Here is a 22,168-nt window from a genome sequence, read left to right as displayed (position 1 = left end):
GTAAGTTTTAATCGGGTCAAGATCACACTTTTCCCATCAAGGTACAAGACAAGATTTTTGAAATTTCTGAGTATTGTGAAATCTAGAGTTTAGATTAGGTGAACAACGTTTCAAAACTGCACGCACAAGTAACAGATGATATAGGCTTGTCTTCGTCTCACCTCTACCCCACCATGACAAGAAATTCCTGCTTATGATATCAAACCATACACGCACTGGGTTTAATATTGTATCCTGCATACATTTTTAAGACTACAAATAGTTTGAGAGTTTTATGTCCACATCCCTCCACCAGTTGTTTCTTTCAAATGCAGCTCGCTCTGCAATAAGCCCCGAATGTAATGTAATAATAGTATTCAGCGCTTAGAAACATTGTGTTAAGCGCTGTATCAATGTTGCATAATATTATTATTATTATCATTATAATTAAATGTGTATTTCTCTGAAAATGTCTAATTTGCAGATACGATTCGAAGGAGGCTCACAACAAGTTCGGCACGATCCGCCAGGCAGTATACCACTCTCAAACCAGCAACCCGCGCAACCCCCCGCAGATCAGCCACGCCACCCACCAGCTGAGCAACCACCAGCAGCATCGGATGGGCAGCAATAGCAGCAACAAAATCAGCCCCCACCACCAGTGCAACAGCAATAATCTATGGATTGCCAGTGTTGCCATTCTACAACATCTATTTGAAGGTGCATTTTTTTTATTCAGCAATATATCTATGGTGACGGTATGCACTATTACAGCAAAAGCAGCCACAGACTCAATCCAGTAGAGAGCAATTGGTTTTTATATTAATGGCACCACTTCATTCTCATGCAGTTTCTTTCTTTATCAACATTCTATGATCATGTTCAACCATAAATTAATATTTGCTTTGGTGTTACCTTAGACCCGGGGCCGTTTCATAAAGCTGTCCGTAAGTTAAGAGCGACTTTAAGAACGACTGGTGATCCTTCCTTGTGGTAAATGGTATACACCAGAATGTTCATTGGCGGAAGAAAGGTTTACCAGTCGTTCTTAACTTACGAACAACTTTATGAAACACCCCCTGTAATCTTTTTAAATTTTCAAACTCTAGCATGAAGCTACTGATAATCAACTCAGGCACCCTTATACCAAAGCATGTGTCGCAAGAAACTCAATTTGCCATCGATTGCAAGTCCATTATAGGTCATTAAATCAATCAGAAGTCTTTTGATTGATTGCAAATTTGCAATAGATGTATTGTCTGCATCTTGCATCCGAACGTATACAATTTATACTTTTTGACAGATTAACTTCAACTACAGCAAAACAATTTAATTTTTTGCTGTGAAATTAATCTGTCACTTGTAAATTTGCATTTGATTGCAAATATTTTTTTAAAAAAGTTGTTCATAAATATTTTGTTGCAACACCCTTGTAGTCTTTAACCAGAAATCCCACCAAAAAGGTGTTGTGTTTTTCACAGTGGCGTGCCTGCATTCCTCTCATCACTTCCTCTATGGGGACATTTAGGATTAGCGATGAAAATAAACCCGAGTGTGTAATCCCTGCAAGAAAGACAGAGCTCTCACTTTCCTTTGCATCTTCTTTTGTGACTAAGTACAAATAAATGTTTTTGGGGGAGTTTGGTAGCTCCCCCCCCCCTTTTCATCATTTCATAAAACCCATATCTGCCAAATTATTTTCAAAGGTGGTACATGTATTGGCAACCATGAAATAACATCCATTTATTCAGATGATCCAGTAATTAAAAAAGCAATGAAACAATATATGTGTGTGCATTGAGAGTTCACAATGTAGAATTCTATTGAAATTGATGCAACTTAAGTATGAATTTGACGCATACATGTTAGTACACTAATACATGTAGGTGTATGTGACAATCGACTGTGCACGTTGGACATACATGTAACTGCCAAATTATGTATCCAGCATTGATATCGTTATTACTATTTGTACATGTATGCCAATCATAACCTATAATCGGGAGCATTACTCATCAATGAAAGTGTATAAAGGGATTAATGTTACCCATCGATGGAGGTGTATGTGGAGTAGAGAAAATTGTTGCAAGGCTATACTGAACATACGTATTTTGGTAATCGGGAAATGAGAGATAGGTATTATTTGTATATTTAGCATTCATGTAGATTGTATGTTTTATGTTAATTTTTTTAGATGTCTTTAAAATGTTTTATTCAACCACCTATATATAAAGACTTACTTGACAGTAGCTCATAGGGAAGGGAAGTAGCCAGGGGCTAGAGGTGATCCCCCCTTTAACAAAAATAAATGTAAGAAATCACCTTCCATAGCTTGAAGAATACGGTTACACTTCGTAATTCCGAAGGTTCTTTATTCCGACGGTTCGTAATTCCGAAACACGTAAATTGCCTATACCTCGATGTTCTTTAATCCGAAAACGTAAAAGGGTTCGTTAATCCGAACATTTGTGGCGTTATTTCGAAGGTTCGATAATCCGAAAACTAAATAAGGTTCGATGTTCCGAAGGTTCGTTAATCCAAAGACGAAATAAGGTTCGTTGTTCCGAAGGTTAGTTGTCCGAAAACGAAATAAGGTTCGTTAATCATTAGTTTTCGGACTAACGAACCTTCGGAACTATGAACCTCATTTCGTTTTCGGATTAACGAACCTTCGGAATTACGAACCTCATTTCGTTTTCGGACTAACGAACCTTCGGAATTACGAACCTCATTTCGTTTTCGGACTAACGAACCTTCGGAATAACGAAGCTTCGGAATTATGAATGTATGCGGAAGAATACACCCATAATTATCCCTTGGTATATATCGCTACATGTACATGTACCATTACTTTAAATAAAAGGAAACTAAAATCCATAGAATTCTGACACACACAAGAAATCTCCTTAAATTGTGATTATTAACAACAGTCTTGAAACATAAAAACTTTCATAAAACATTATAAATATATTATAGTCTGATTTATATTCTTAAAGAAAAAATGGTCATTCAATTTTTATCGAAAAAAGGCAGGAATGTTTGGAACCATGCTTTGATTATTCTGTTCCTTTTTTCTGGCAGATTATTGTGGCATAAATGTTGTAAAGGGTTCTCGGATAATCATGTGTCATTATAGTATATGTGCATTGTAAAGGAGTGTTGCAAGAAAATTGCAATCGAATGTACATGTAAGTCGATTATATAGGTACCCAGATCAATCATACATGTAGGTTGCAATTAATGGTGAATTTGCATATGATTGCCTGTCTGCTTCATTTATCAACAAGTATAAAACAATTTGCTTTAGTTATAATTGATTTATCACTTGTAAATTCACCATTGAAATTTGTAATTTATTGCAAATATTTTCTTGCAACAACCCCTGATTAAAGACTATATGATCAAAATGTTGCATTGTGGGTAACAATGCAGGTACTGAACGAGTAGTATAGGTCTTGAGATGGTGCTGTTCAAAATGATTGTGCCATAATGACTTCAAGTGATGTACAGTGTAAAAGATGCACTCATAAACGTAAAGGGAATAATACTAGTTGGTAATGTCTTTCAAAGGAAATGTTTGTTGTAGCATAGTTTAATGAATGTATAGCTTTGTTATTTGTCTTGATTGTATACTCGTACATTTTAAAGTTCTAACCAATGTATTTCTAAGTGTATGGCTGATATTTTGCATTTTATTGTCATTCCTTGTTTAAATCTAGCATGAAAATATGAAATGTACATGTATCCATTATTACTGTCATACAATTTGTGAAGGCCGATTATCTTTTAGTTGCCTATTTATTAGTTCAGGAGGAACTACATGTACAATACGTTATGTGCTAATAGAGTCGGGTTATTTGGACCCTTCTCACAGCCGAGGGGGGGGGGGGAGACTTTGCCCCCTTGATATCTCGGCCGCCGATCGTGCGAGTGCCGCAACATTTTGTAAAGGGGTACTTTGAGATGAATTGCTATTTTCAGTTATATAGTGGGTGATTTCAAGTCCGGTGTTGTTATTGGTGTTGGAATTTGGATTGCTTCCCCTAGCTCCAATTGGATCAATCTTAACTTTGATTTTGGACAGGGGCCCAGGTTCAGTATATAAATAATCAGAAAAGTATTTTTTGCTGATTACGACTGGTACTACTACTAAGCCTAGATTGTTTACCTTGACAGCCAATCACAGCTCGCCATTTAGTGTCCATTGTCTCTTTCAGTTCTATTATATGTTTCGCTCTGGCGTTCTAGTCATTCATGCGATTTTACTCCGATGAATGCATGTCGAAAAGTGCCCGTTTTTAAGATATTTTTTTCCCTCAGCCTTTTTCTTTTATCTGTATCTGCTTTTGCCATTTGCAGATCACAATAATGTCATGAATAGCAAAAGGAAAACACATTGGCCCGTATTCTGAAGTCGGGTCTAACTTGGACCGTGGTCTATAAACTGTGCTAAAATTATGGGAAGCCAAACATGTCAAAATTTGTTCACATGGTATGTTTCTTACGACAAATATCTTTTTATTTATTCTTCCCGGACAGTAAAGAATGATTTGCGAGTCGTTTGAGCTGATATTATGAACCGCTACTGCTAGAGATTTAGGTCACAATTGGCCATCCATATTTAAACCACAACTTCGGACCAGTTTAAATCAAACCTGACTTCAGAACACGGGCCAAACAGTCAAACCTGTCCATAGTAAAAAACCTTTCTAAAAGTGGTCACTTTTTTTCTGTTTCCCATGGCAGCCTTGATAGACGGGTTTTTACTGTAGTTTTAATGCTAGCGTCTTATTCTATCTAGGTGGTATATTATTTTGTATGTTTACAATCATTGGATTTTAATAAATGTTCACTTGAATCACATTCAGAATTTGTGTGTTGCGTAACATTGTGATTCTTCCACCGGCATCCAAATGGGATGTTCTGGCATCCTGAAAATAAAGGAGTAGCAAAAGATATTGGTGAATGTTTGATGAATATCCATTTGAGCACGATAGTTTTGAATTTGTCAAGTTTTATGTCATCGCATATTCAAGCACCTACCCCACCTAATTCCATTAATTCTTACTTTTATGATTACTAGAACAAATCATTTGCCATTTAAAAAAATGAAAATGGCACTAATGGTATTAAAGGGGAATGAAACCTTTGGAACATGTAGGCCTGTGTCAAAACAGAAAGAATAAGAACAAAGAAAGTTTGAGAAAATTCGGACAAATAATGAGAAAGTTATGAGCATTTGAATATTGCAATCACTAATGCCATGGGGATCCTCCTTATTGGCAATGCGACAAGGATGTGTGATGTCACATGTGAACAACTTTCCCTTTGATGGACAATTAAATACCCCAAAAATGTCTGTTTTGCTTTTTCTTATGGTGATGCAAACTCTTTATCCATGATGCATTCTTTAAAAATCTGTATTACATGCCCTCATATAGAAAGAACACATGATCTACTGATAAATGTGATAAAAGAGGTAGTTTAAGTGAAATATATACTAAAGTAATTGGGAGAGTTGTTCACAAGTGACATCACAATCTTTGTCGCATTGCCAATGTGAGGATCTCCATAGCAGTAGTGATCGCAATATTCAAATGCTCATAACTTTCTAATTATTTGTCCAATTTTTCTCAAACTTTCGTTGAACTGTTACTTTGATTTTTCTGTTTTCATACATGCTAGTATCTTGTTCCAAACGTTTCATTCTCCTTTGATATCATATGGCAAATATGGGGGCTGGCACACGCGACATCACAATATCATAAACATTCCATACCTCTATTAATGTATGATGGAATTATGATGAATTTTGATGCCAAACCTTCACCAATGTTTTCTGCTTTTATTGAAACTAACTGCAATCAGAACTCCCTATGGTGAATTCATTTCATCCAAAATGAATGACACAGAGATAGATATTTTGTAAACATAATAGTACATAAAAATGTACCAATATTTATTTACATTCTACAAATAATCTTTTGCATATCATTATTGCCTGACGATTGCAGTGGCAAATGTGGCAAGACATTGACAAACTATATATGGACTGAAACAATGTTAACAACAGAGTATTAAAACAAATGGAGAGAGTTGATGCAGCATTACCTACATGTACATTTTCTAATTTTTAACCCATTTTTAGAAAAAACAACAACAGAAAATGACTTCCTACATTAATTCATTCTTAGCGGGAGGGGAGGGGTCAACAATCATTAAATTGTGCATAAACTTTCTAATGTACTAGATGGGAAAATGGAGTTCTACTTCTTCATACGATGTACGATGCTATGAATAACAATATACTGTGATAATGCAGTTAATGGTTTTTTTTTTAAAGTAAACCTGCTGAATGCATAGGCTCTATACAGGGTTCAAATAGTTTCAGTAAATAACATGCTAAATGTATTCAAAGACTGTCTAGAATTAACATTGGCAATCCTGCCATCGTTGAATAGCTTAATCCAAGGAAGAAAGCAAAAATTAATTTTTATACACAATAAATATATTAGTCGAGTTGATCAGACAGTATACATATTTTGCATACAAAGCAGATGTATGCATGGTTGAACATATTCACAGTGCGAATGTCAAATTCCCAATTACCGGTACATTCTTTGCTGCAAAATCAGGGGATATTAAATATGCAGGATTTTCCTGGATGCTCTGGAAAGAAAAATTTAGGTTGGGTGGGTTTGCAAAACGAATCCCAAAATACGCTTCTTGGCTTAAAATTAGTAAATTAATTTTGCAGCCAAACTTGTCCTGCCCTTTTATCTCTCAAAGAAATCTTTTGAGTAGATTTAAAGAGAAGGCATTCAGAAGCAGATAACTGCTGCATCTTCTTCCTCGAAACAATCGTGTTTGCCCCATCCGTTGTGAGGGCAGATGCCTATCATTAGTTCATCACCGCGACACGATAGATTGTCCAAATGGAACAGACCATCGGTATTATCGTACTGCGCGGCGTCGGTCTGGTTTCCGCCGGCGAATCCCAGCTGGCGGCAGACAACGGCGGCCTCGATGTCGGTGAAGTCATCCCGGCAGACCTTGCCCCACTGGTCTTCGAAGTAGACTTGGACGCGACCCTCATTGGTGGAGCTGCCACCAGATAGACGCACTGAAACAGAGAGAAATAGAGGCAGATAATAAATTGGTTAATGGTGATTATTTTACATTAAAATACTTCATTTGTAAAATGGTTACATGTTTCTAGAAAAGTATTTCTGAACGGCATAATTCTTGTAATTGTATGTTTTATATTCTTTTCTTGTATTTTGATTCATTTCTTTAATTCCATTCTGCTTTTCTCTTCTCTGAGTATTCAATCTCTCTTGTCTTTATTTATTTCTTCACTTTTGCCTCGTTTCTTTCTTATGGTCGATGATATTATAATGAAATGAATATACTGAATTGAAATAGAATTTGAGAATTATTATTGAACTAAAATTGAATTGAATCATAAAGCCTGACTGATTTTTTTCATGATTGAATTTATATGAAATTGAATGTAAAATTTAATTGAAAATTGAAATGAATTTTAATTGAAGTATCACTAACCTGGTAATGTACATGAAACACTGGCATCTTCTTGATGGCCGCAATCATGCTCTCCGACCTCTGACCTCACACAGTCCATGAGGCTAGTCTCATTCCCAGTGCATTCCAAGTCATCTACATGGATAGGTCCGTTGCCTCCACCAAACACAGCACCGCTAAACACCCCAGCTGCTGGGCCAAAGCCTAGCTGCCGACATACTACATCAGCGTCTGTAGTTAAGGAAAACAATTCAGAAAATTACATCATTGTACAAAGTACCGTTACATCTTTGCAACTCGATACAAATTTCTAAATCTATTCAAGAGTCTTATTTCTACATGTATATTGGGGAAGAACTCAATAACGAATAAAATTATTATTTTGCTTTTACACCAAAATCACATTGGCAGTCAACTTTGCAGATGCATACAGGTTATATAGTGTTGGGTGATAGCTAAATATACAGTTGGTGAGTGGTGGAAAGGGGGGGGGGGGCAAAATGACCAAAAGTTAATTAGTAAGGGTACTAATGAAAATGATTTATTTCTATATCAATTTCTCTTCCTTTTTCTCTCCCCCACCCCGTACTCTTTCGGTTTGGTTAAATATACATCAAATTAAGAGGGTTATGTTCATACTTAATTGCCATTTGAATCCATACCTTACCCGAAAATATTCCTATATCCCGCATCCAAGTCAAAACATTCCTCTCAACTCTACAAACACTAAACCTATGTCTATTTAGAAATTGAGGTACAGGCATCTAATTATGGTAGCTTCCATACGTACCTTCTCTGCTCCATAGGTCATCACAAACGGTGCCCCATTCACCGTTAGAGTAGAATTCAACCCTTCCCTCTAGACTGGTTCTTCCTTCCGCTAGACGAACGTCACCATCGCTCGCTGCGAAACAATCAAATAAAAACATATTACATGTAGATGATTAGATTCCAACAAGGGGGGGGGATTTCACAAAGCTGTAAATGTCACTGACAAATTTGTTTGTAGCCAATCAGATGCATAGATTTCAGTCACTTATATCAGTCGTGAGTTAAGATAAGACCAATTGTGAATTGCTTGCCAGTACTTGCAGTAGCAAAGATGCAAATTTAAACGTACAGCTACAGTAAGTACATGTAGCTGAAAGTGCAATAATTTAGATGGGGAGACATGACTTGGAGTGAGATTGCCAGGCCTTGGCATAAGGTCTAAAAGAAAATAAATAAATAAATGAGGAGGCTGTGATGTATCAAGGTGTTTAAACAAGTTTTGAAGGAAAGACAGGTGAGCAAGATGCAGGAGTTACAAGCCTAATTTGTGAAACTTGGCATCAGTAGTAAATAGAGAGCCTTTCACAAAGCCAATCGTCAGTGAATTTCACTCACAACTTTCCTCTTATCCAATCAGATGCAAGCATTCCATGCACACAGTTAAAATCAATCACAGATCAATCACTTCTTGCACTCACCTGGAAAACACATTACTCCAGCTTCCTGGCTGAACGCACACGACCCTTGACCCCACTCGGCGTGACTGCACTGACCGAGGTTAGACTCTGTACCAGAGCACTTGACGTCATACAGCCAGAAGCCTATGGGGTCCCCACCGTAGTAGGAACCTGTGTCTGCTATAAAAGCCCTGGGGTAGCCTAGCTGACGACATACAACACTCGCCTCGTTCAGGTCCCAGCTGTGAAGTTCAGAAATACATTGTATGATGGTAATAATGATTATAATAATAATATCAACATGCTTATATAGCACATATCTCTGCCTAATGTGTCCCAATGCACTCAATTGGATATTATTACCCTCATGGCTGGCTTTAGCCCCGCAGCCTTTTACAGGGCAGTGGCATTTCAAGGAATAAATTCCTGCCAGGTACCCATTCGTCTCTCCTGGGTTGAGTGCAGCACAATGTGGATAAATTTCTTGCCAACGTAAATTACGTCAAGGCTGGGATTTGAACCCATGACCCTCTGTTTCAAAGTCAGAAGATTAATCCACTGGGCCACAACGCCCCACAAAATATAACAATATGCATGAGATAAAGGCCTTGATGATAAAGCTGACCTGTACAAGTATCTCAATTTTTATTAATGGACAATCAATCGCAATTTTCCACACAATTCTGTACTTCTCTGATTGCCTCTCAAAATACTGTTATATATAAGTAGAATTGTAAGAGCAATTGCATTCATTTATTTAATTATTTCCTCTTAAAGGATATTCATAGCATAGAAGGATTAAGAATATTCCAGAATGTCTCAGTAAAGCTTTGTTAGACATGAGTAATCTTTGAATAATCTTTGTTATTTCTGGAATTTGCTAAGATACACAATAGAGAAGGCTACACAATAGACAATAGACGGCTACTGGACAATAGGATTAGCTATGTTGTTGACATTGTTAATTTCACTGAGGTCATTCAAGAGTCTTCTAAAATTAGACTGCTCTAGAAATTGGCAGAATGTTCTTTTAAAGACAATACTAGAAGCTTCCAGAATAGTGAATAATTTGTATATAAGCTGGCAGTTTCTTCAAGGACATCATCACATCACATCACATCATATCAGATCAGAACTCAGAGTATCACACCAGACTTTATGTCAGAGCAGAGTTTATTTCCACCTGGAATATTTATCTTCTGTGGAATTATTTGCACACCATCAATGAACTGTTTGCAGTTATTTTGAGAGAGGAATTCTCAGTTCTCATCGAGATCATCAACCTGTTTTAATGTACGCTTTTCAACCCATGGATTGCTGAATTTGACTGTTAATCATCATCAACATCGTCTTCACGGACATTTCAACTCATTACAGTGACTCTTGTTATTCATCGTGCTTCAACATCAGTTTCATCATCGCCATCATTGTGAACTTTAATTTAAGGAATTTTCGCCAGCTAACTTGGATTTTATGTGGATCATAACTTTGTATTATAATCAGCACTTCAAGAGATGTAAGATATTTTGCTTTTATTCTGTTGATTGATATACATATATTTCCTGTAATAAAAAAAAGGAAATCAAATTTAAATCAAAATTTGTTATTGTTATTTGTTGCAGTATCGTAACAATACTCTCTATTCTATTTCTCTATGTCACTTTTATTCAATTTTCTTCTGTATCACCAGGACCCCCCCCCTTGAGTATTTGTGTAAAATTTTATATTCGTGTGAGGTATAATACTACAGTCTTCCAGAGCCTGGCTATTTCTGTTTCAATACAATGTACAGTATTGTTCCCTTTACAACTATTCAAGTTCTGAATTAAATCAATACATTAAGTTTTATTTGTACGAAGGCTTACTTGTTATCACATACGGCTCTCCATTCTCCGTCATGATAGACCTCTACTCTCCCTGAATCATTAGATTTTCCACTCAATCTCACAGGGGCATCAGGAAAATAGGCTGAAGCTGGGATACAGGTAGAGGAAAAGAGAGAGGGATTTTGAATTATAAAAGATGGAAAGTGTGCTATAACAATTTTATGTATTATCATTCTTAATATTAGGGGGGGGAGCAGAGAGTTGTAGGGGAGGTAGATCAGAGATCAAGGAGAGACAAAGAAAGAGAGATAGATAGAGATGAGGTGGGAGAGAGGAAAAGTAGGAGAATGGAGAGAAGAAATAAAAAAGCTTTTTAAAAGTCAGCCACAAAAGAAAGAGAGCGAGATATTCAGACAGCGAGAGAGAAACAGACAGAAAAAGTTAGGGGTCAGGGGTGAATTGATAAAAACACACATGTGAGGATTTGGGAACAAACAATGCAGAAACACAGGAGATGCTAGAATATCCTCAACTTAATGTAACTTTATATAAAGCTTTAAACTTCAGGGGAGGATATTTGGTACAAATGTTTCAAGTTATGATGGACTGACTTTCATTTGTGATCATCCATCCCATGATGAATATTCATTAGGTGGGCTGATGATGTCACATCCCCACTTGTTCTTTGGTATTTTATTATATGGAATTAGGTTTATTCAAATTTTTTCCTCCAAGAACTACAAAAATTGGATTGACAACTGATTTAGTGCATAAGATATATATTGCTGCAACTTATTTCATTATAAGAAAGACATATTATTCACACAAGTATGAAATAATGAAAAAATTGTGATTTTATGTAATAACATAGGAAAACGGAAAGTGGGGATGTGACATCATCAGCCCACCTAATTAATATTCATGATGACTGTTTTCACAAAATATTGCTAAACCTTAAACTTCAATAACTTTATTATTTGTTATCCGATTCTGATGAAATTTTCAGCATTTCGCTCAGTGAATTTTACTCTATATATTAAGATATAAATATTTTCAGCCCAGATCATCCCTTTAAGTTTAATCATGAGAAAACAGTTGCTTTTCAGAACAGTAAATTAATTTGAAATAATCAATGATCTATGCTTACATGTGTTACATATGAGGCCGACATTCTCTGCTGTGATACAGTTGTGTTCGCCCACACCTCGATGCAAACACATCGCCAGAGAAGTCTCGTCACCGACACACGTCACATCATCTAGGAGAGTGGGGAGGTACTCTAGACCACCAAACTGTTCACCCGCTAATATCTGGTTGTAAACAGAAATTTAGGAATGCGTAATCATTTTAATAGCTAGATTTTAAAACTAGATGGATTCCTGAATGCAAACAGTTGAAATTTAAGAGTTCATCAAGGTGTGAAGATAATAGAGACCTCTAAACTGTTCATCCGATAATATCTGTTTGTAAATGGAAAGAAAGCATAAGAAATGATTTTAGAAAAGGATAATTATTCTAATAAACAAGATTTTCAATCAAATGGATTACTGACTGCACACAGTTGAAATTTAAGAGTCTGTCAGGGTGGGAAGATAATCAATACTTCCTAAACGGTTCACCTGATAATATCGGTTTGTAAACAGAAAGACGGCAAATGAAATTATTTTAGAAGAGGATAATCATTCTTATAAGATTTCAAAGTAAATGGATTCTTGATTCCACACAGTCGAAATCTAAAGAGTTCATGAAGGTGGGAAGAGGAAGCTAACCAAGACTTCAAAACTGTTCACCAGATAATATCTATTTGTAAATGGAAAGAAGGCATATGAAATGATTTCAGAGAAAGGTAATCAATCTAAGATTATTTTAAACTAAAAGGTTATTCTGTACATGTACACAGTTGTTGACCAATCCCTCAAGATGAACTCTTTGCCCGCCACGGACAAAATCACTCTTGCGCCCCATCAATTTCAAGGTGCAACCTTAAGAGTGGTTTAGCATGGACTATGCAAATTCAGATTGGTTTACAGTACAATGCAATGCACACATCACTGTTGTGTATACACATGTCCATGTATGTGTATGAAAAATAAACTTAATGCACTCTGTGTGTATTGTGAATACAATGTGACTTGAGTCAAACTTGGCAGTCTGCTGTATGTGACTCTAGTTGAACAAAGCGGGCAAAGAGTTAACAAGCAGGAGTGATGTCACAATGAGCTGAAGCAAAAGACGATTAATTCTCAAATTGACTCCACGGTCTTACCTGAAGAACGCCAGGATAGCCTAGCTGACGGCAGACTACGTTCGCTTCGTTGAAAGTGAATCCATCGTCACAAACCGTGCCCCAATTGTCCCCTAGGTAGATCTCTAATCGGCCCTCGCCTGGGTAAATACCTCCTCGAAGACGCACTGGAGCCGATAAATCTGCAAGACAACGCATTCAAATCATAAAGATATGGAGCGCACATGTGACCTGCCACCCCAAAAGCAACAACAAGTCTCTCAAGATGAATTTCGAGATTTTTATTGAGCGTGAAACACTTTATCATCAACAACCCACTTAAGTACTAATTGAATGAAAAAGACATTCACCGTGACCTGCAAAGAAGAAGAAAACAAGGTTTGAAGTTTGGGATTCACTCAAGCATGAGATGTGTACACTGGGCAATCCCGGTAAAACTTCCAAGCATTCCAGAGAAATGATGTCACAGAAACTCTTATATCCCGTCTTGTATTAGCTTTATTTCTTCGAATTTTAACTGTACGAAGAAGAATTAATCGTTCAGATTGCTATGCAATTTTTTTCCTTCAAATTTCTGCTTTGCAGACCAGGGGCCTGTTGCAGAAAGAGTTGCGTTTAAACGCAAGCCAAAAAATCAATCGCAAGTCCCAAATGCGCACTTTTGATTGGTTGAAAATTAAGTTGCGCATGATTTTTAGAGTTGCAATTGATTGCAACTCTTTCTGCAACGGGCCCCAGGTTACTAATTTGGGCTATTTACAGAGAATCTTTCCTGGCAACTTATTGTTGGTTTTGGGGTGGCGGGACATACATACATTTAGAAGAGGTATGATAAACCTCTCATTCTGCCAAAAGAAAATTAATTCATCCCTTTAATTGATGATTTGGCTCTCTCTTACCTTCAAGGCATACAACGGAAGCATCCTCGCCATGTGTGCAGTCATGGATCGTCCACGGGTCATGATCACATTCCGCCAAGTTACTCTCATTACCACGGCAACCAAAGTCTTCCACAACGATGGGCCCTTCACCAGGACCAAACCTGATGGTGGATGAATAGTTTTATGTCACATAATTTATCAGTGCATTGTCTTGTTGTAAAAATGTAAAAAATTAGACAAGCAGCTTTGACAGAACTTTTCTCTCTGGTGATCTGCAACATTCTGATTTTTTCCTTCCTATTTTTTATTTTATTTAAAATTTGCATTGATTGCAACTACGCTTATGTAAATTACATGTTTTATTGGACTTTTATGGATGAGGATAAAAGTGAATTTGAATGTAAATAAAACATTACTCTATGTTTTTATGCCAAAGAAAGTCCAGGTAAACCAATTTTTTTACATTGGTATGGAACTATTAAATTTACTTAACCCTAATTCTCCCGGGGGGGGGGGGGGGGGGGGGCCATTATGGCCCCCCCTCGACAATTTTCGTGATATATCTGCTGCGCAAAATTTTTTGACCTCGCTGCTCACTGAATTTTTACTTTCAAGTCTCGCGCAAATTTTGAGACCAAATTTGTGACGCCCGGGTACGCGGTTACGACATTACGCAACATTATGTAAGTGCATGTCAGACCCAAAATTGCTCATAAACGTGATTTCATGTACAAATCCAATGCAAATTGTGTATTTGGCCAAAATTCTTAAATGTATCATTATTTCTACTTTTAATGATTAAAATTAATTAATTTTGTCTTGTTTATGATTAGAATTGAGTCTGGAACGATTTCCATCGAAAAAACAATAAAAAACAAAAAGTAAAAAAACAGAGAAATACATAAGAAATTAAAACAAGTGGAATGCCTCTGGCCGTCTCACCTGCATCACGCGATTCAATATAGCAGCAGTGCTGATTTTGAAAACTACTATAACTCGCACAAGATGTTCAGTGATACTTGGTTACTCTTATTTCCACGTTTTATGAACTAGACCAATACACTTTCAAATTTATGGCTGTAATTCAACAAATACCCCAATTTGGCCAAAGTTCATTGACCCTAAATGACCTTTGACCTTGATCATGTGACCTGAAACTTGCACAGGATGTTCAGTAATACTTGATTACTATTATGTCCAAGTTTCATGAATCAGATCCATAAACTTTCAAAGTTATGATGGTAATTCAACAGATACCCCCAATTCGGCCAAAGTTCATTGACCCTAAATGACCTTTGACCTTGGTCATGTGACGTGAAACTCATGCAGGATGTTCAGTGATACTTGATTAACCTTATGTATAAGTTTCATGAACTAGGTCCATATATTTTCTAAGTTATGATGACATTTCAAAAACTTAACCTTAGGTTAAGATTTTGATGTTGATTCCCCCAACATGGTCTAAGTTCATTGACCCTAAATGACCTTTGACCTTGGTCATGTGACATGAAACTCAGGCAGGATGTTCAGTAATACTTGATTAACCTTATGGCCAAGTTTCATGAACTAGGTCCATATACTTTCTAAGTTATGCTGTCATTTAAAAAACTTAACCTCAGGTTAAGATTTGGTGTTGACGCCGCCGCCGTCGGAAAAGCGGCGCCTATAGTCTCACTCTGCTATGCAGGTGAGACAAAAACAATAAAATACATAAGAAATCGGTCTTGGTACCAGAATTTTTTTCATTCACAATTGTTAGGAATGCTATAAAGAATATTTTCACCAAAAAATAGCATTCTAGGAGCTTTATTTAGTGAATCAGAGCAAAAAGTATGATTTCATGAATAAATTAGCATAATTAATTCATATAAAATAAAAATATATGAATTCAGTGAAATTTACCAATGCAACTGCGTAGATTACGTCATTCTCTACCATCATGCTTAAGGGGGGGCCATAATGGCCCCCCCCCCCCCGGGAATGACAAGAATCAAAATACCCTGGGAGATTGAGGGTTAAACTCAATTATGCTATACTTTCTTAATTAAATTCAATCAGCAAAGAAGACTGTCACATTAATTCAATGACTCTTATGAGCAAAATCTCAAGCTACATGTACTTGCAGAAAAAAAACAATACAAATAGTTCTATAAACATAGTCAATACTTTTGTATGTCCAACTCCAAAATTGTAGTTCACTTCATGAAATGCAAGAGCCATGATAATTTCATAGAATTGAAAGTTATCATATGAACAATAAATCAGAGGCAAATCATTCTGGAAGGTCCAATAAAAAATATGGGGTCAGACATAAATACTTCAAGGAATCGCTGATGATTTACCTAGATCGTAACGGTGCTGATGCAGCCGCTGGGAAGCCCAACTGTCGGCACACAACGAGGGCATCCTGTAAGTCCCAGGCATCATCGCAAACAGAGCTCCATGTATTGTTATAGAAGATTTCTACCCGGCCTTCGCTAGACTTGCTACCGTTCACAAGGCGAACACCTACATTCAATGGATTGGCTGTAATCGAGTGATAATTTGAAAAAAATTTAGTATAGAAAAATAACTAAATTGAATTATATGAGAGATGTACATGTATGATGTCATTGCAATAATAATAATATAGGATTTGTATAGCACACGTATCCACCTTGCTAGGTGCTCAAGGCACTCCTATATCACCCCTGCTAAGCTACATGTACATGTAGTCTACCGATTCCGGTGCGCACGTACAGCTGTATTGAGGAATTAGTAATAATAATAGCTGGATTTATAAAGCGCTTTTTGCCAGAGGATACAAAGCGCTGCTCTCATTACCCTGGCTTTAGCTCGAGCTACCATCACCGGCGCTCAGTGCATGCAAGGAATTAATCCTGCCGGGTACCCATTTACCTCACCTGGGTCGAGTGCAGCACAGTGTGGATAAATTTCTTGCTGAAGGAAAATACGCCATGGCTAGGATTCGAACCCACGACCCTCTGTTTGAAAGGCGAGAGTCGGAACCACTAGACCACGACGCGCCCAATTACTCCTCTCAATACCCATTTACCTCATCCAGGTTGAGTGTAGCACAATGGCCATGGCTTGAACCTACGACCTTCTGATTGAAAGATGAGAGTCTTAACCACTAGACCATGATGCTCACACACAATCGTGAATTGAAGATACTTTATACCTACTAGGAAGAAGTGAATAGCCATATAATTCCACTCCTTCATTCAGGGACGAGTTTAATTAGACTTGTGATTGGAACAAATTTGCAAGTAACAGTTTAAAGCTACTGAAATAATTCAATTTGATTGGCTGATAGTACATATGAAACAGGACCAAGTTCTTGAGCTAGAAGGATGTTGTATGATCCAATGCTATGTTTTATTCCAGAATCTGGGCCCCGTTGCATAAAAGTTACTATTATGGTACATGTAATTTTTCCATCCAATGGCAACGCTGATGAACAGCCAATCAAAATCAAGGTTTCCATGCATGTTACCATTGCATGGCAAAGATACCATAACGGCAAGGTTTGCAGTAGTCATAATGTCACTCAATATGAGTAGAATACTTACGTATGACTTCTCCTGTGCTGCAGCGCACCCCTGCATCCATTCTCGTAAAGTAGCAGGTGTGCGTGCCAAACGGTGGAAAGTCGCAATCCAACAGATTCGTATCGTTTTCCTTGCACGCAACATTACTCAGCACGATCGGACCCGAGCCCTCGCCGAACTCCGGTGACAGGACAGCCTGTAGGGCGCCCCCTTTGTAGCCGAGCATCCGACAGACGGTGTTTGCGTCGTCGATGTCCCAGCCGTCGTTGCAGATCGTACCCCAGATGCCGTTGTGGAGTACTTCCACGCGCCCCTCGGAGGGGAAGTTTCCGTCCATCAGGCGGATCTTGTCTGCTGCTGTTGTGGGTTGGACCTCACCTGCAATCCACAAAAGGTAAATGTACCCAGGGCAAGATTAAGCAACGCTTTCATGTACTCCTCAAATTGGCAATAGATAGAACTTTTCTATTCATTTTCATACTTTGGAAAATCAAATATAGATATGACACAAGTCAAATTGAGACCTGATAGCAAGATTTGCATCTTAAATTAGGTTGTTTGTTGTTTTCATAGCACAGCAAATTCAGAGTATTTAGAGGGGAATCCAACCTCAAAAAAAAAATGTGTCGCAGGAGAAAAAAAACATTATAGAGAACATTTGAAAGAAATCGGACAGGCAATAATGAATGTTGAAAAATTAGATTGCTTAGAGTACAGTATGTAAATTCCAATTTGGCAAATTGAGTGCATACTGACAAAGGCAGCTATCACATTTGACAAGTAATTAGTATTAAGAACTGGTTATGGAAAGTGACAGTCTTTGGACTTGCAACGAATACTCATCCTTACCTCCATCGCAGATGATAGAGACATCTTCCCGATGACCACAGTTATGAACCCCGACACCATCGTGAAAACAGTCAAGAATGTGATCTTCGTCTCCTGAACAACTCACGTCATCCAAGAAGATCTCTCCCGTCCCTTCGCCAAACAGACTGCTACCCGAAAGCGAGACCGCGCCTGGATACCCAAGGGACCGGCAGACCACGTGGGCATCCTCCATGCTGAAGTAGTCGTCGCAGACGGTTCCGGTGACGGAGTTGATGGTCAGTTCTAAGCGACCTTCCCAGGGTGCACTGCCACCGATCAGGGCCATGGACACACCATCGTATGCTGGCAAATAATTAATAATAATGTAGGTTATATCATGCACATATTTAGGCGCAATAACTCGGTCAGTAGAGTGGGGAATTCGGATTCCACTGACCCGGTTTTGATTACTACTTGGTGTGCTAGTGCCCTTTGGTATTATCCTCATTACCAGGTCCCTCGGAGAGGACCTTAAGCAATCACTCCTCTGGTTGCTTGCTTACAAGCTGTCATGCTTTCTTTGCAATCAGGTAAAAACAAACCACCACCATATTCACCTTGTTAGTTGCTCAAGGCATTCGTATATTACCCTGGGTAAGCTAGGCTACTGATTTTTATGCTCACAGCTTTTTTTTTGAGGAATTAAGCTTCCTGCCGGTACCGATTTACTTCACCAGAGTTGAGGGTCAATTTCTTGCTGAAGAAAATGACACCGTGGCTAGAATTTGAACCCATGACCTTTGTTTGCAAAGGCAAGGGTTAGAACCACAAGACCAAAATGCATAACAAACAGATCAAATGAATGTGACAATGAGACGAAGATTTTTTAACCCAAGGTTTAGAAGTCTTTGAAAATTGGAAACTACAGTGTATAAAAATCTATGTCTTTGATGTAAATTTCAATGCCCATTAACATTATAGCTTATCCCTCTTTTCGACCCCCCCCCCCCCCCAAAGCTAGAGTTTACAATTAAAAGTAATGTTTGACAATTGGTTAAAAATTATCCTATAAAATAAAATCAGTGCCTTCATGTACTTACATGGGAAACAATCAAGTCCGGCTGCTTCAAACGGAAGGCAGTTCCAGTTGACAGGATCGTACTCCTCCGCGGAACAATCCCCAAGCTTCTCCTCATTCCCAATGCACTCAAACCTAACCGAGGCACTCACATCCCCCTGCTCTGTCGTCTTTTCATAGGTCTTCATGGCACTACGGTACCCAAGTTGGTGGCAGACGACGGTAGCGTCGGCGAAGTTAAACCCTTCGCTGCAGACGAATACTGATGATTCATTGGTTCCACCGATGCTCACGGTTCCGGAAGCAAAGGTGGCGTTGGCTTGCATGTCAATAAGGTTAGGAGTGTAGGATGTGATCTCTAAGAAAAGAGCAAATAAAGAACTTCTTATCTATCTGTTTATAAGCTAAGTCTTTGGAGTTCTAATTTCAAGTTCACTTTATAGGGTTGCTTTTTTGGTGACACATTATTTGCTCCTGCGACATTTGCTCCGGTCTTAATATTTCAGAGGGCATAGGGTTAGAGTTAGGATTGTAATAGAGTTTTTGGTTCAGAATAATAAGAAGATAAGGACTAGGATTCATTTAATTTTGAAGATTAGATTTTATATTTTGCTTAACATGCAGATTTTTCATAAGAGCAATTGTCGCTGGAGTAAATGAAATGGAACCGCTTTTCCAGTGAGAATGTGTTGAAGCCAATGACACTCAACCTAACTTGAAAATAGGTTATCTTGGTTGAAAGGTGGGAGAGAATAAGCCATTTCATAATTAGTTCACAGGCATGAAAATTGTGTATGAAAAAAAAAGCTGAAAGGGTTTAGGAAATGTCGTTGACAAGACGGTGGGCGAAGCCCACCGGGCGAGCGGCTTGCCGCTCGCTGCTAACGGGTGGGGTCCAGGGGCCCGCCTTAGGGCCCCTGGTGGGGTCCAGGGGCAACGCCCCGGTGGGGGTCCAGGGGGCAACGCCCCTTGAAGCTCCTGGGTTTTATCAATTTTACAACTCCAAAAACCTGTTTGAGTTGAATGATTGTAATGAAGTATTTATATGGATTTTTTGTCCAAAATTCAATTAAAAAAAACTAAAAAATCAAGTACCGTAAACCGGGGTGACTTTGGACAGTTTTTAAAAAGAAGATTGCTTCAGCTACATTCCTTTCACCGTTGATTTTTCTGAAAATATTTAGTTATTTTATGATAAAGGATATGTAAATAATGAAACGAGCCATTTAATTATTCACATATCCCCCTATTATCACATATCTAAACTGTCCAAAGTCACCCCGGTGTCTAACCCAGAGAGCTCCCGCCCGCGCAGCGGGCGGGAGCCCAGAAGCTTACCGTGTATTTGACCATATTCACCGGACTAGGGTGATTTATGGTCTAAATATTTCTCCAAATGAATTGTGAAAACAGAAAGTATACAATTACCACGATTATATGGATGAAGGTCTAACGAGTGGCAGTTTCCTGACATCTGGGCACAGACTGGAACCTCAAAAAAACGAAAAGTTCTCTCCTCTACCCCAGTCTCGATCGGCCATTTTGTTACGATTTTTAACAAAAATGGCCGATCGAAACGGGGGTAGAAGGAGAGAACTTTTCGTTTTTTTGAGGTTCCAGTCTGTGCCCAGATGTCAGGAAACTGCCACTCGTTAGACCTTCATCCATATAATCGTGGTAATTGTATACTTTCTGTTTTCACAATTCATTTGGAGAAATATTTAGACCATAAATCACCCTAGTCCGGTGAATATGGTCAAATACACGGTAAGCTTCTGGGCTCCCGCCCGCTGCGCGGGCGGGAGCTCTCTGGGTTACCCGGTGTCCAAAGTCACCCCGGTTTACGGTAATCAACTTAAGTCATTTACCAATTTAATCAGTCTTACCATAATAAGCTACTTGTCATACTTGTACTTGAGCAATTTGCGCTGAAAGCAAATTAATATTCGCGAATTATAAATGCGTCATGAAAATTCCATGTCACGTCACAAATCTCTGCGAGCACATTCAGCTTCTTTATCGGTCTTCCACCGGTCCGATATGATATGCGCGCCCGGTCGCTGCCACGTACGTGCATAGCGCCAACTTAATGTGTTCCGCCATCTTGCTTGTTGGTTGCCGATAAAATGCGCATTTTCAGATTTTTTTACGCTCAGTTATTACTCATGACTGAAACATTGACCAATCAAAAACTAAGATTCTATAAGAAATATGAATATTCATATACGAAAGTATAAACATAGATAATTCAGTTTTATGTGAAATTTAAACCCAATACTTCATAATATGGTTAGTTTTATGTCTCTAAAATGACCCTTAAAACCAGAATTTTATTACTAAAAAATAAAGGTTTTCCCAAGTTGCCATGGTAACGCGGTCTGAGATATAAAAGCTTAGCAAACACTTCATTTCAGTGATCGAGGATGTATTTGTTTACGGTATACGTCTACATAAATTATAACATTTTTTTCCAGACCATGGATGAACTTTCAAAAAGAGACATTTTAGGCAAGTTTTTACGATTTCCGGCAATTTTCTGACACAGGCACTTTGAAGAGGTAATTTTTACAGAATTAGAAGAAGACATCATGGATTTTCCTAATTATCACGACGGATATGCAACTTACTTGTAAACAAATCAAACAAAGTCTATGATACATTTTCGATAATGCAAAAAGAGACATTCAAGTCTCTGATTGAGAGCCGCAGATTGAACATTCGCACGGCGCAATGGTAGCGTTTTCGCCGAATTCGTCGGGGCGAAAACTCCAAGCGAGCCGTACCACTCACCAGTCCCGAACGCTGCGC

The 22,168-nt window shown here is 38.2% G+C and overlaps 2 protein-coding genes across 3 annotated transcripts in view; one reads left to right on the top strand and one right to left on the bottom strand.

Annotated features, from left to right (window-relative positions):
• The window catches only part of LOC129268366 (nucleobindin-2-like), a 34,562-nt gene extending 29,720 nt beyond the window's left edge, over positions 1–4,842 (top strand). For both annotated transcript variants that reach the window (XM_054905920.2, XM_054905918.2), the window contains exon 12: positions 464–4,842. In XM_054905920.2, the coding sequence (XP_054761895.2) occupies positions 464–613 (150 nt within the window). In that variant the 3' untranslated portion in view covers positions 614–4,842. The remainder of the gene's footprint in view (positions 1–463) is intronic.
• Positions 4,843–5,903: 1,061 nt separating this feature from the next.
• The window catches only part of LOC129267820 (uncharacterized), a 72,688-nt gene continuing 56,423 nt past the window's right edge, over positions 5,904–22,168 (bottom strand). Inside the window, exons 39-50 of the mRNA XM_064104598.1 lie at positions 19,383–19,718; positions 18,322–18,645; positions 17,494–17,850; positions 16,264–16,447; positions 13,940–14,082; positions 13,062–13,222; positions 11,943–12,105; positions 10,835–10,943; positions 8,991–9,211; positions 8,312–8,425; positions 7,543–7,752; positions 5,904–7,102 (exon numbers count right to left, since the gene is read on the bottom strand). Coding sequence (XP_063960668.1) covers positions 6,801–7,102; positions 7,543–7,752; positions 8,312–8,425; positions 8,991–9,211; positions 10,835–10,943; positions 11,943–12,105; positions 13,062–13,222; positions 13,940–14,082; positions 16,264–16,447; positions 17,494–17,850; positions 18,322–18,645; positions 19,383–19,718 — 2,624 coding nt within the window. The 3' untranslated portion in view covers positions 5,904–6,800. The remainder of the gene's footprint in view (positions 7,103–7,542; positions 7,753–8,311; positions 8,426–8,990; positions 9,212–10,834; positions 10,944–11,942; positions 12,106–13,061; positions 13,223–13,939; positions 14,083–16,263; positions 16,448–17,493; positions 17,851–18,321; positions 18,646–19,382; positions 19,719–22,168) is intronic.

This window comes from Lytechinus pictus, chromosome 9, assembly GCF_037042905.1.
Source record: "Lytechinus pictus isolate F3 Inbred chromosome 9, Lp3.0, whole genome shotgun sequence".
Lineage (NCBI taxonomy): Eukaryota > Metazoa > Echinodermata > Echinoidea > Temnopleuroida > Toxopneustidae > Lytechinus > Lytechinus pictus.
This window is presented reverse-complemented; position numbering and strand designations above follow the sequence as displayed.